Source organism: Glandiceps talaboti, chromosome 13 (genome assembly GCF_964340395.1).
Source record: "Glandiceps talaboti chromosome 13, keGlaTala1.1, whole genome shotgun sequence".
NCBI lineage: Eukaryota > Metazoa > Hemichordata > Enteropneusta > Spengelidae > Glandiceps > Glandiceps talaboti.
The window spans coordinates 10,616,176-10,632,481 of record NC_135561.1 but is presented as its reverse complement, the minus strand read 5'-3'; the positions used below and the strand labels follow the sequence as shown (position 1 = coordinate 10,632,481).

General features: G+C 36.7%; 1 protein-coding gene across 1 annotated transcript in view; it reads left to right on the top strand.

Annotated features, from left to right (window-relative positions):
* The first annotated feature begins 7,654 nt into the window (after window positions 1–7,654).
* Window positions 7,655–16,306, top strand: part of LOC144444157 (glutamate--cysteine ligase catalytic subunit-like) — a 36,209-nt gene continuing 27,557 nt past the window's right edge. The window contains exon 1 of the mRNA XM_078133569.1: window positions 7,655–7,881. Within this exon, the coding sequence (XP_077989695.1) occupies window positions 7,732–7,881 (150 nt within the window). The 5' untranslated portion in view covers window positions 7,655–7,731. The remainder of the gene's footprint in view (window positions 7,882–16,306) is intronic.

Sequence of the window (16,306 nt, the reverse complement as noted above, 5' to 3'; positions counted from 1 at the left end):
TTTTTGCATGTTTTGTTTGATTGTGTTTACACACTTTAATAACACCAAGGTCACCCGTGACATGACACGTAAATGAAATTTGGTGGTCATTCAGTTTTATCATAGATGGTAGTGACCGTACAATGTGTGTATCGTAGTGATAGATTCACTGAGACATTTGTCAGATGCCACATGTGCATCATGTACATAGTCCGCAAATCCCACAATGCATTGCGGATCAATCATGGCAGACGAAACTTGCAAGAGGAACTTGTGAAGGTATTTTTTTGACATTACCAGGAAAACTAGTTCATATACATCGTTATATCACACATGTCCTCACACACACGTGATAAAATCAACACGGATGTTGCAATTGATCAATAATTTCTCTGCGATGACATTCAGCGCGGCGGCTAGTTCGTGACTCGTAAGTATACGAGTAGTAGTACATTACATTATCCCACTGTTACTTTTTCCGTGTCACACAAAATAGAGGTCTCATGACCAAAAAATGTCGGGTACATCATGTGCTTTATCCTTACTCACTGATTCAGCCCCTTTCGTGACCTTTCATCAACCGTGATCGTTGAAATCGATGATTGGAAAATCGGTTTGAACCGTCCTCTTCAACAAATATTCACATGTCCTTTAGTATATTGGAACCATCATCCTCGCCAAAACAAAGCACACACGTCATGAAAAACTTGTTGATGTAGCTTTCAGTTTTAGTTAATGAGTCATTTGCATAATTAACGATTTTCAGTAATTAGGATATATGCAAAGTGCAACCTTCAAGTTCTAGGTAATTTGGTACATACATTCATGATACCAGGGTGCACATGTCTCATAAAGCTTGTTGGTGTAACTCTTAGTTTTAATGAGTCATTTGCATAATTAATGGGTTTCATTAATTAGGCTATATCTAAGAATGCATACTTCAAATTCAATATAATTTGATATGCAAGTTCAAACATAACTAATTGCACATATCCTGCAAATTTCAAGGTGATGTAACTTTTAGTTTTAATAAGTCATTGTGCATAATTAACGATTTTCAGTAATTAGACTATATCTTAAAAATGCAGTCCTCAAGTTCAGATAAATTTGGTACATGTACTTCAAACATAACTAATCACATATGTTCTGTAGCATTCCAACGATTATTGTGTTTAGGAACAAAAATCTCAAGACTTTGTAATTACAGAAAGCATTCAGTTTAACTCTGTTTTTTTTTTTAAATGCTGATGGTACAGTGAATAATTATCTTTTGTCTTTTTTGTAACTTTATCCTTTTCTGTTTCAGACTTAGATGTAAACATCAAGAAAACAAATGATAGGGTTGTAACTATGACAGGTAACCTGTACTTCCATGGTGATGTTCACCAACATTCTACACAGCTGATAGAATTATCTGAGTCTGAACTTGCAGAATCAGTGTTGAAACGACTGAATGAGTTCCGTAAACAATCTCTCTTCACTGATGCTGTGCTATGTGTAGAAGACCAAACCCTGCATTGTCATCAAGCTGTGCTTGCCAGCTGTAGCCCATTCTTTCATAAACAGTTTTCAGCCCCGAAAATCGTGAACAAAATAGAAATCACTGATGTTGGTATAGACATCATGGAACATCTTGTAGACTTTGTGTACTGTGGGAAAGTGAAAGTGGAACAGAGCAAAGTGAAGTGTCTTTGGACTGCAGCCAAATTATTTGGGTTAGACAGTTTGAGCAATCTGTGCTACAAAGCCTTAAAAGATTGTGATGATGGAAACACACGTATCAATAGGAGCAGCACCCCTGTAAATGAGAACACACTTTCTGAAATTGTTGGTATTCAGGAAAACAAACCTTTCTTTACTCAAGTTGGTGCTTCCTTAGATAATTCCAATGACCTTGATCTCAAGGTATTGAGTGATGATGGTAACAATGGAGGTCAGACAAACAAACACACAGACCAAGAAAGTGATAGAAATGATGATGATGAAGCAATATGGTGGACAGGTAGTTTCCATGACAACAAAACCAGTTTCACAACTGAAAAAGTGCCAGATGTGAAATCAAAGGAAGATTCACAAGATCAAGGCCAAGACATTTCACCCCAAACTTGTCATGTACATGTGTGTATGGAGACATTTTCAAGTGTTGGCAACTTGAATAAACACAAAGGAAGAGTACACCTTGCACAACAAAAGTGTGCAAAGAAACAATCATTCAAGTGTAGAATTTGCAGAAAGGCATTTACTACAAAGGATACATTACAGTTTCACCAGAACACAAAACATAGAAACATGCCTGAAGAATTTACATCCCAAAAAATTGGCAAAGTATTTCAACATGTGACATCTCTACAGAACCACAAAATAGCCAATTTGAAAGGTGAGACAAGCAAATATACAGACCAAGAAATTGATAGAAATGGTGATGATGCAATATTGTCAACAGCCAATGAAAGTACTATTGTTGGCATGGTTACAGAGCCAATAAACTCTGACATTAAGATCGATTATTCTGACACTTTGTATCCCCAGGACTACATGACACGTAACCATGGCAATACTTCAGCATCATCCAAGGGAGAGAAAACTATTTGTGAAGAGGGAGGTATAATGATGACGAATGACATCTCTACCACATGTACTAGTGACTCACATATAGAGTCACCATTTCAAGGCTGTCTTCCCAAATACTGTGTTGGAAAAACAGACTCTGAAGAGCAGAGTAATGACAGCTCAGGTAGTTTCCATGACAACAATACAAATGTCACAACTGATTCAAAACAAAAAGAGATCTTGTTCAGACAAGACATTTCACCCACAACTTGTCATATATGTACAAAGACATTTTCAAATGTTGGCAATCTGAACAAACATAAACGGAGAGTTCACTTTGCACAACAAATGTGTGTACAGACACAGTCATTCGAGTGTAGCTTTGGTAAGAAGGTGTTTTCTTCAAGGGATATGTTACAACTTCACCAGAATACAAAACATACCTACACAAGAGAAGAATTCCTTTGCAAAAAATGTGGCAAAGTATTCAAACAATTGACATCGCTACGGAGCCATGAAATCATACATTTGAAAGGTGTTTCTTGCATGACATGTTTACATTGTGAGAAAACGTTCTCTAGTATAGGAAATCTAAATAAACACAACAGAAATGTACACAATCCTAGTAAAAAAAAGAATGGACCAAAACATAGAAATGTTGCCAAGGAATTTCAAGATGGCATAGGGATGAAAAGGTGGATGCAAGAAGGAGACAAGTTCATTTGCTGTGTTTGCAGAAAACTTTTTAGCTCTCAGAATTCTGTAATTGTACACTATAAAAATAGACATGAACCCAAGTCGTCTTCTTGTGTTCATACTTGTGAGCTTTGTGGGAAAACTTTCATATGGCTGTCCACACTAAAGAGTCATAAGAGATTACATACACAGGATATTTCTTCTTTGACATGCAAGAATTGCAAGAAAACATTCTCAACTATTGGTAATTTAAGAAAGCATGAAAGAGTTACCAGCTGTATCAATGAAATACCTATGAAGGACCAACAGAGCAAACCACTTCGACTGTATCCTTGTGGAAAGTGTAATAAAATATTTCGGCTGAAAGATTCACTTCAAAACCATCAGACAGTTCACTCTACTGACAGACCCTATTCTTGTGCTGAATGCAACAAAGCTTTCAAAACTATAAGATCCTTAAAATTTCATCATCACTTCATCCACACAGATAACAGGCAGAAATACCTTTGTACAAAGTGTGGCAAGGAATTCAAACAACCTGGTGGCCTAAGAAAGCATGATGCCTCAGTACACAGGAAACTAAAACGCTACATGTGTGAGGAGTGTGGCAAATTATTCACAGCTGCTCACTCTATGCGAATGCATATCAAGGCTGTACATGATAATGTACGCGATCATGTCTGCGATATTTGTGGAAAAATGTTTAAGTCTAGCTCTGCTGTCAAAATTCACAAAATTTGCGTACACTCTACAGCGCGACCCCATGTATGTGATATTTGCGGCAAAGCCTTCAAGTTAACTGGCAAATTGACTAGACACAAACAAATTCACATGAGAAATTTCTCTGTATCTGACATTGTATTTCCAAAAGACCCTTCTAAAGAAATGCTTCAAGAGTTTCATTTATTAAGTGATGTTGGAAATGCCTAAAAAAGTATAATTTTTGGTGAGCCATGTTAACTTTGAATTTTGTAACTTTTTCTGTACTATTTTTATTGACAAGTTACTACAAAACCAGAAATATATAGTTTCAATAGGCCATTGCAGACTGCAAACAGGAAATTGAGAATACAGCACCCTCACACAAATTGGGGGTATCATAACCTCATAGTACTGTTTCTTAAGAGATTTGTCCCTTGGTATTCTGTAGATGTGTAAATCAGGGATGTTTTTCATATTGTTCAGACATCCAGGAAATCAGCAGTGCTCTACGATTAACCAAGTAACCTATATACCGTGTATACCCCCAAGGTACACACAGACAGGAAGTAGAGTGCCACATGGCTAATTTGGGAAAGGCTTATTAGGCGACACAATGTGTTTCGCATCTCTTACAGCTTTTTTTGCTTGGACTACGCAAACAAAATGCTGGCACAGATAACATGCACTCGCACATGAAATGTTATATTTTATCTCACTGTGAACACAAATAAGCAGTTCTGTGTTTGAATCTTCTAGGTTTCATCCCACAGTGATGTTGATTTGTGGTCACAATGAAATGAAATATATCATGTAATTTGTACCAAAAAAACATGAGACATACAAAGCACCATGCTACCTAATTGGAATGCTATAGTCACTCTGGTTTGGTAGTAATGTTGTAGTTCTTATGCCTGTAATGTCAACTATTCAAAATCTTGTTCCATTTTCCAGCGACAAAAGTAGTCGGTGCTAGAGAATTAGACCCAGTGAACTCCACCAAGAGCAACTACAGTAGGAGTGACGTCTGTCCAATTTTCTCCATGAACACAGTAACAAGGATGTCAAACCCCATGTAATTTCTGTATTTTCATCAAGGTCACAGAGTGCTAAGCCATCTTGATATTTCTGGACATCTGGACAGCCTCTTGATGCTATGAAAGTCATACTTTGGCTAATTCCTAATAGGTTGTTGTTTTAAAAAGTGTTACCAAAACAGCCAACAGATCTAAGATCCATTCTTCCTGGTATCCAGCAAGGAACATATTTTATTATTGAGACCGCTTGTGGAAAACATTCCAAGAAAAACACTGATTTCAGCTTTCAATGTTATGGCAGAGGGTTTTCACAAACTTGATACAAAAATGACATGCCCTGAGGGCATAGAATTCATATCATTTTGATTTTTCAAGCTTTGTCCACTGTTGCTGACTAGTGGCAGTTTTTATTTGTTTTTGTCTCATAAATCATGTAAATAAATTCTGCTTGTTAACATCACATCTGTACTAACCGTCTCTAGGTTTTGGTTGTTGAATCCCAAGACATACATTTGTCAATTGAAAAAGTACTGCTTAGATATGCATGACACAGTACTGAATTCTAGTATAATACCCCGTGACTGTTTAAAATTTTTTTTTTAATCAAGAAGGTAGTGTGATTTTCATTTTAATGCAAGCCCACCTATGATCCTAGGGTGACTTGAATCTTAATGTTATCAATGAAGTAGTTTTGATATAATCCATGATTATGTATGATGTGAAATGTAAAAATGAACATTTTTTTTTATTGAAAAATAAATTTGAGATAAAAATTTGCATAAATTTAAGTTTATAATTATGTTTTACTCATGATATTTCAAATACCTTGATAGTTTTGCCAATGCGAAATTTTGCAATTTTACAGTCTTCAGCTAATTCTCAAATACTAATTATTACAAGTACATTGTGTTCATGTGCAAAAAGGCATTTTATAGTCACTACTTATTTGTGTGTGTTTGTTTCCAGTGCAAAATTAGTGAAAATAAGTCCTTAGCGAAACTATCAATGCTTACAGTACATTGACAATCGCATGGCTGTGTGCGCCCTCACTGGTCAGTTTTGTATATTCAGTAGTTTTCTGATATCAAATACTATATTTGCAAGGGGATTTAATTTTCACTGAAAAGAGATGTTGTCAGTTTACGTAACTTTATTTTTGTAGTTTATTTTAACTTTATGTTGACCTAACTTTCACTGATATAGGAAGGTATGTGTGATATATATGAGTGAAAAATATTTTAAAGGCATTTTATGTTTAGTAGTGGAAAATCAAAAATAGTGAAAATAAATTCCAATTGATATTTAGCATTCCACCGTATACATGTACATTGACAACAGAGAGAGAGAGAGAGAGAGAGAGAGAGAGAGAGAGAGAGAGAGAGAGAGAGAGAGAGAGAGAGAGAGAGAGAGAGAGAGAGAGGGGGGGGGGGAGGGGGAGAGGGAGGGAGGGAAAAGTTGATGACATTTCCCATTACAAACTGTAAATACATAACGTACAAATTCAAAACATTTGAACATTATAAGTATAAAATAAAAAAAGAGATTGGCGCAAGTCTAAAACTAGTCTTGCTTTACGTTCGGGCTTTCTTCCAGTACGATAAGTGAATGAACGAGTTCACGCCCCGGCCGAAAGCGTCCTTCAGTCCCTTATCGTATTGTATCGGAATAACACCCGAGGTCTAGCAGTTATAGTTTAAAACCCAAGGATCGATAAACTTCCAATGTATAAAGAGTTTAAGTACTAGTATGCTTCGAAAAGTCAGGAAAAATCACGAAATTCCAGAGCATTTTGAATTTTAAGAGTTATGCCAGTCAGATTAAAACGTCATAAACAACAACACAACAACACAACAATAAAACAACAACAACAACAACAAACAAATAAAAACCCTAAAAGCAAAACATGGTTATTCATTCAGTGGTTTACTAAGCATTTCTTGTGTAAACTGCACAGTGGAAAATAATAAGATTTTTTGGAATATATTCATAATTATTTCAGACATGTATGTACAGGTACAGGCGGAAACATGGGATATGTAAAACTGTTTCGACGTCATGTGACAGATAAGATTGCTAAAACTTAAAAGATTATTATTTTGACAAAATATTGTTTTATCGTGATTTGGATCATATACTTTTGTACTGTCATCTTAAAAAATAACAATTTACTCCACAAAATGTTTGCATCGATATCTAACCTTTGCGATATAAATAGTATTCATCTGCAGTGACGTCACACAGTGCCAGTCACAACATGCTGTCATGGTTAGTGAATATTATCGAAACAAAAAAGTTACGGTCATGCTGACTACAGCATATACTATACATATGTATTTTTGCTGAATCATCATGGTACGCCTTTTTATCCTTCAACCCTTTCTCGAGAATGGTTTGGCCCTAGAATGCCGACCCTCCCCTTGATCGAATCAGGGGTTAACACTTATATTGTGAATATTTTCGAATGATATCGAATTATGTACATTTTTTGCAGCCAGTTATTTTCTTGGTGGCTGTAAAATAGAAGTAAACGTTATTGAAAAAACTATTAGAAAATATCTGATGAATGATAGGCGGAAGCAGATTAACACATACATTAAATCATAAACTATGATGAACGCCCCCTGACAAATAGGTCAAGGGTCATGGGTACACATGCGCCTTATTACAATAAGTCTAATGTAACCACGTATGTTGATGCCATGCAAAGAAATAGTTTCAGTTCTTTACTTTTGTGAAACGAGTGAACAACATACAGACACGTTATTAAGAAATGGGTCTTTTGTCTGAAGGCTCGCCGTTGAGCTGGGAAGAGACGAAGAAACACGCCGACCACGTTCGTAAACATGGCATCCTTCAATTTTTGAACATCTACGAAAAGCTGAAAGACCGACAGGGGGACACTCTGAAATGGGGAGATGAGGTAAGGCACACGAATACTCATAGCTTCCATGTGGATAGTTTGTTTTTGGAGGAGATCAGATTTACCAAGCTCTGTAATTTTGTGTGGCGGCGTAGCGGTTTTGTGTGAAGCGGGCGTCGCGTCGCTTTCCCGGGTCGCTTCCCGACCTGATCGTACGTGATATAGTATGCTAGCTTGTGTTGTCGGCTCGGACGTTTGTGTTTGTGATTCAGCGGTTATTGTCGTCCGCCCTATGACGCCCTTGACTGTGAAAGAAGACAAAATCGGTCGTGGCCAAGAGTTATTTATGTTTACAAAACAAACGAGCACATGTTATACGTCACATTATGGTTTCATGAAATGAACGATGAGATGTTGTTTACGTGATCAACAACTTTCACTGTACAGCTGTAGTAGGTAAACATAACGTACTGTATTGACTACATACACTGTAGTCTGTATATTTACAATGGTAGCCCTGCTTACAGACGGAGTAAGTCGGGACTGGATTCCGATTCATGTATTTTACCTTTCCCCTTTCCTTGCCCATTTTAGTTTTTAAAAGGAAGGGACAATATAAGACTACTCAAACTTACTCCGTCTCCGGCCAGGCAGCAGTACAACAATACTAAATTACATGGTTACGGATCACTACTTCCTCCCAATTTCAACTCGTTCCATTCAATTCAAGCATTCAACTTGCCCCAAATTCACCCCCCCCCCCAATTTTAGTGCATCGGATTTGTGGGTTGATCGTTTGTGTTTTGTTTTACTTTATATGCTAACATCAAAAGTCTGGGTTTCTCACCAAAACAGTGATGGGATAAACCAAATTGAAAGTCAGTGTAGTGGGAGGAACGAAGATGTACAATATTTTGTATATATGTAATGTCTATATAACTAAAATCATGAAATGCATTTGTGACCACATCACACTAATCCTAATGCAACTTCTCTGGCTTCAAGTTCAAGGAAGTGTGACAATAGTAATCCTGCCAAACTTTATCATTTGAATCTCGGGTAGGCAGAGAAGACATAAAGTAAGCTTTTTGATTCGATGGAAATGGAGATAATAATATTCTGTAGAGGACTCCTAACACGAGATTGATGCGTCAACAGAGAACTTAAATTGATTCATTGAGAGTGCGGACTGCAGTTGGATAAAAGCTAAACAATGTGCGATTAGAACCTGATTTGATCGAACGTCGCCCGTCCTTCAAGATCTACATTGGTTGCCAGTTTGCTTCAGGATAAATTACAAGTTTCTTCTGCTTACTTACAACGCCCTACACAATAAAGCCCCAGCATACATCAGTCACCACAGTGTTCCCTCCATTAGGTTAATAAGAGCTTGTTGGTCTCAACAACATTTAACAACAAGACGTATGGCAGCCGTGGTTTTTCCAAACTGTGCTCCAAAACTTTGGAATGGCTTACCACAAGAAATTCGTCAGTCACCAAATCTGGAAACTTTTCAGAACAAATTGAAAACACATCTTTTCAAACTAGCATATTGTGTGGATTGAACCTTTCAAGTGCCATTGAACAGAACTAATGTTGTGGAACCTGGCTATAGAAATTCTTTTTGAAAGGGAGTGAGACGAGTTGAAATGGGACAAGTGCAATTGATATTGAATTAGGGTCAGTTGAAATGGGATGAGTTGAAATGAGACGAGTTGAAATTGGAGTGAAGTGAATCATAATCAATTTACATATATGCATGTGAAATTGAATTTCGATATTCAACTTATAATTTGTAAATGTAATAGAAAATGTATCAAAATGATAAGATGATAAAAAAAGCTCACAAAGTCATAAAAATAGGAATCGATATTTGAATTTTATAATGCCCCACATATCTTCCCCATGACTTCCCGAAATTGTCATTATTTTGCATTTAGCGTGGTTAAACCAGGACTGCTTAGTCAGGACTCTTGAGACAGTACTGTTACAATCATATATTTATTTTGGTGAATGAAAAACTTGGCACAATGGTACTTCAGGACAGTCAGGCACACTTTAATTTAGTGGTCACAGTGCAAGCTAAGGGGAAATTAGTCTAGACACAACCAATAGGGAACTTCCAATCCAGACTGAGCATGCTCAGATGCAAAGGACTATGGGATTATCTGTGGTTATCATAATACCTAATCTGGAGCTGCTGACAAAAAAACCTTCCCACAATGGTCAGGGTGACTATGAATTGATTATTTTTGGTTACAAACATATCAACATTGTTTACAATACTAATTGAGTAGTATTTATTATCACATTTCCCATGATACAATATTCAACATGGCAGGTTTGCAAGTTCCCTATTATATGCCCTGTTTGTATATCATCTCTTTGTTTAAAAACAAAAGACGATGTGTTATCTCATAGCCCCTCCACCCACAGTGGAGGATCTATGGTTATTTGCATGTACACTGTACTGTACTAGAAATATGTAATTATCACCGAAACAAAAGGCAACATGTCACAACAGCTGATTGTAGAAATATACATAATGTATGTACATGTATGTTAGCTCATAGACAGTGTCTATGGTTAGCTGGACCATGGAAGTGTGGGTTATACCTCCATGGCTGGACGTACTTTAGTTTCAGTTACCCAGACTCTTGTCTCTGGGGGCTCTCTCTTTTTTTTTTCTTTTTTTTTTTTTTTTTTTTTTTTTTTTGGGGGGGGGGTCTCATGGCAGCGCCCCCAGAGACGAGAGTCTGGGTAACCAAGACTAGAGATTGCAAATTCCCTATTGCACAAGGCTGTAGCAGCTACATTTTGTACATGTACATGTAGACTAGAATAACGCCAGAAAACATAGTGCCTCAGCTTGGATATAATTTATGGTATCAAATACAGAATATACATTTCAATCCAGGGTTTCTTCCCACATCCAGTCTACATACAATGTATGATCCATTTGAAATTCATAGAGATACTTGCTGGTAGTGTTTTCCTGAGAATCATGAATCTCATGTTATTGTATTGACTAAGGCTTGGTTGTGCTATTTTTGTCTACATTTGCCAAAGGGCATGTTTTATTTCGCCCGTTAGAACGCTATCTATAATTACTTGAAAATTATATTATTTTCTATGAATGAACATGCGCCACCGTATTGTTGAGTCATGATGGTCAAATGGTTAGAATGGCTGGCCACCATTGTCATTTGTTTCTGAATGGCTAAAGTCCTTGGGCGAGATTTGAACCACAATTGTGCCCCGGTCAACACAGTTGTATAATTGAAGACCTGGTAGGATAGAGGTTGTAATGTGAATGTGATTAATCCCCAGGTGCTTACAAGGCTGCAATAGGCTGTATACTTGTCATGGAGTTCAGGACATAAAAAAAAAGGAATTGTGCCACTATAGGTCCATACAAGAGGTAATGATTGTAAAGAGTTTATGAATTTCTAGGATAACCAACCAATATAATAAGACTCCACACATTCTTTTTACTGTAGATTTTGGACATACCTCTGTCTGTTTCTCAATCAAAAGTGGAAGAAGAGAACTTGTGTATGAGTCCTCTAAGATATTGACAGTTGTAGCAGTAATTATTCAGTTTAACCCTAAATCCTGTAATGTCCACAGTCTTTTACATGGGATAAAGAACTTGCAAACCCGCCATGTTGAATGTTGCATCATGGGAAATGTGATAATAAATACTAATCAATTAGTATTGTAAACAATATTGTTACATTGTTTGTAACCACAAATAATCAATTCATAGTTACCCTGACCATTGTGGGCGGTTAATTTTATCGGTAGCTCCAGATTAGGTATTATGATAACCACAGATAATCCCATAGTCCTTTGCGTCTGAGCATGCTCAGTCTGGATTGCAAGTTCCCTATCGACATGAAGAGGGATGAATAATTTATAAGGTACTTTTATAATACTTACATGTATAAGGTGCTTACTATGTTAACTACTAAAAGGAACTTGGTTGCAATAAACTTTAACTAATAGATTTGTCATTGTTGATGTTCCTGTTAACCATAGACTAAGTATGGAATGACAAAAATGTATAAATGAGGTTTCAGTTTAGAATAATTACAACCCATAACACCAAAGTAAAGCAGTTTTCTGTATGTACCACAATCATTATAGCATTCATATCAAGTGTATAAGTATACTGTTTCATTTGCCAATTGATGACATTAGAAAGGTCACATGTTAGGCTTGTAAATAAACCAATTGAAACAGTGTACTTTTACACTTGTCATGAATGCTATAAATGAGTGTAGCATATATAGAGAATGTGCTTTACTTCAGAGTTACTCATTGTAGAATACCCAGTCACATTTAGTCTCTATTTACATACATGTACCACAACTGTATCTGCACTTTGCCATCCCACTATATTTGGAATGAACACACACTTTAAAGGCCCATGTCAGAGTAGAATTCGAATTTGGATGATGGTGGACATTGAAAAAACTGTTGATACTGAACAAAATGATTAGTCTATCTCAATTGAATACTTTAATAAAGCGAGATAGTTATTTAAGTACTACAGTGAGGGCCATCCCTCATGGGTTCAGTGTTAGTGCAGGAGGAAACTGGAGTACCCAGAAAAAACCTGCATTGTTCAGTAGAGTCAAACTGAACAATACTCTCCTTACTTACAGTGTGGTAAATTTAATAAAACCCTGAATGGGTTTGAACCCCATTCGAAGGTGGAAAAAGCATCATGTACATGTCACTGGGTTTTTTTCAGGCAGAGTAAAGAAAAACCACCCGGAAACAATGCCATTTTACATGCAATCAAATGTCCTATCTCTGTTATCAGGGATACAATGTACCTAAGTTTAGTAAAAACATGGTTGTTTGTTTGTTTGTTGGTTTTGCCATTAAAAGCAAAGCCAGGCAATTTCTCACTTAAAAACTACTTATTTAATCTAAATTATCTTTATTGTATAGTTGGTCAAATACAATTTATAGGGAAAACACACAATTTATGTTTATTTTGGGTAAACAGTTGATAAAGTGAAGTAGACATGAACTGTATTACTGTATTCTGTATTCTTGGATTTTCAATGCAAAGAATAGTGTTCTCCCAGCTATTTTGCCCTATTGTCTGAACACCCCCCCCCCCCCAAAAAAAAAAAAAAAAATTATGTTGCAAAGTAGGACAATCTATGCATGTTTTATGCATGTTTTACCAGTTTTTTGTTTCCTCCACACCATTCCCAAATTATGGTACTGTACAAAGTATGGAAAGCTGTACAAGTTTTAGTTTTACCAGATTCCTCACTTTGTTTCCTGACTCCCTCCCCTCCCCCCATCGTGTTACAAAGTAGGTGAATCTACATGTATGCATTTTTTACTAGCTTTCCCCTCTTTGTTCCCCCCCCCCATCCCAATTATGGTGCAAAATACAAAAATCTTTACCATTTACCAGCTGTTCCCCCTCTGTTGCTGGAGTACCCCATCAAAATGATAGAACAAGGTATTAAATGAAATCTATTAAAAGTTTTCCTGAATCCCCCCTTTCTCAATAGGTTTCCCAAACCTTAGTAAAAACACTGAATTCTATCGGACGACCAACTTTTTTTTGCAACGTGGGAAGGAACCCTGCACAAAAGGTCATATGTGTTTGTCATGTGTTGCCAGCAACTTTTTTAGCTTTGTTATTTTTGACATTTAACATCACAGTATTGGAGTCGGGTTTTTATTGAATTCTTTTGTTCAGGTCCAACCTCTATTTTGGGTAGCTCTGTGGGAGAACTGTTTTTCACCCTATAAATTTTCTATTCTATTTTAATATAAAAACTGGATCATTTAAGCATGGTGATATGATATATACATCATGTACATATTTGTAGCAAACAACTTTTTTTTAATGCCTTTACATTTGTATTTCAATCCTACTCTGATCTCAATCTTTAATTTTAAATATGATGATGTGATACTACACCGTAAGCAGTGTGCCCGCTAAGCCAATTTGACGTGCAACTGACACACACAAATCATATCTGGTGACTCACCAAAATTTGGTGCTCCCCTATCTCTTACTATGTGATGACTCACAAGAAATGCCAGTTTTACTCATTTTGACTCAACAACAATAAAATTTGGCTATAATTAGAAGGCACACTGACTATTCTTATAAGAATATACATGTATCATTTATCAAGCGAGTCCTGAAAGATATTGACAGTCTTAAGAAGTATGGACAACAATAGAACATATTGTTATGCTAATTTCTTCCTATTATTTGCATAAGAAAATGATGGAATCCTCTATATTAAACAAGCCAGGCTTGAAGTTAACTTTGTTGCTTTGTACATGCATAGACCCTACACATGTTAGGGTCTATGGTACATGTAGTCAGATTTAGTCAAGTATAAAACTGGTTCAGGTACAATTTTCTTTTGATTTCCATCAGTCTAGCACTAGTAATGGTCTATGTGCCCTGGACTTCTGCTGATTTTGAGTCCTGACTGAATAGGCCTTAGGAAAACCCTGATACCCTGGTAGCTGGCATCTACATACACCTGGTCTTAAATGATATAAATGATAGATATTGATAGCCACTGCTGCAGAATGAGTCAGCAAAATTTTTGTAGTTTTTTAAATAGCTACATGTATATCAACACATTTGGACAGATTTGATAAGTCTAACAACCTGTTCTTTGAAAGTTAACAGTTATAAATGTTGTGTTGTCAATGCAAGTCACCTGCCTACAGAATAATTTCGAACTTTGAGCTGTGAAAACAACACTATTGTTAAAACAACACCAGACTATGGTTTTGTAATCTTCAAGGCATTATCAACATAAAAAAACCTCAGAAGGTTTTCAGTAAATATTTGAAAGTTGATCAGTACTAAACATGGTATGTTAAAATATTGAGAAGATATGTAACTGATAGTCAAACAAATTTCAAAAGGTACAGGAACAACATTTGTTGTACTGAAGTGGCCCTAATTAAGATTCTGTATTGATCAGATTTGACATGTTTAATCTAATTATAGTTTTTTTGCAAGTCACCCTTACAACCGAGGAAAGTACGAATTAGTATCAGTTTAGTATTAAACATGCATACTGTGATGTGCTGAGTCACTGAGGCCTGTCAAGCTATTTGCACACTGTAACACACAGTGGTCCAATAGGAAGTTGCTCAACTTTGGAAGTTTGATGAATGATGTTGTGAACTTTAAGTGCATAGGCCTTTCCAAAATGTGCCATGGTGGCGCTCTACTTCCTGTTTGTGTGTACCTTGGGGGTATATATGGTATACTGTAGGTTACTTGGTTAATCATAGAGCACTGCTGCTTTCCTTGATGTCAGAACAATACAAAAAACATCCCTGATTTACACTTTTACAGAGTACAAGGGACAAGGCTCTTAAGAAACGGTACTATGAGGTGCTGATACCCCCAATTTGAGCAAGGGCGTTGTATTCTCAATTTTCTGTTTGCAGTCTGGAATGGCCTATTGCAGGACCATATTTTAGATACTACGCTGCCATCTAGTGGTGAGCGGTAATCATCATCATTTTGTCCTGAGGAAGGCAACAGTCATATTGCCAAAATGTCGACTTGAACAAAGTGACTTGGTTTGTATCAAAAAATGTAGACATGAACAAAGTGACTTGGTTTGTATCAAAAAACGTTACTCTGTTTCTGAATTCCTTGACTTTATAAACCTGTTTACTGAGCACATTAACAAATGTACATGTTGGGTTTTTTGGACTGTGCCTGCAATAAAAACTTGGTTTTTGTATTTTAACCTAATCCACATTCTATTCTTCTGCTAAAGGAGAAATACTAGAGAGTGCCTTGGAATCAATAGTCTGAAAGGTCCAGTCTTAACGACTGCTAAGTTATATTTCATATATGTAACCACTCGCTACCCTGAAACAACAACTGTATCATTCAGGCTAGGGAATCAAAGATGCCATTACTACTATGTGTACTAGTCCAGTTCCTGATGACCATGTTCCGATTAGACACTAGCGTTATCTTCATACTACATGTACGTCTAGTCAATCCCGTTGCTTGAACACAGAATTCTGTGCCCCCCCCCCCCCCCCCCCCCATATGGCATTCATATAAACCTGATGATGTCGTCGCGTCTCCACATGACTTTAGTTTAAATAGACTGGGGGTGGAGTCCTGGTTGGATATTTGCATATCATAGTCAAAACTGAAACTGCTGTACGACATGAATATTAATGAGCGATGACAACATCCTTTCGTTTGTGATGGATTACTACTGACATGCGCCGTTTGTGCTTCGCTCACCACATTTAACGCCTTGAGCAATGGGGGGGGGGGGGGTCGACTAGATGTAGTATAAAGATAACGCTAGTGTAAAATCGGAATACGGTCATCAGGAACTAAACTAATAGTGTACATTTAGTTGCCTACCATAGAATTGGAACAGTACCTGTACATATTTATCTAGCATATAAACTAGATTACCATATGAATAATGTT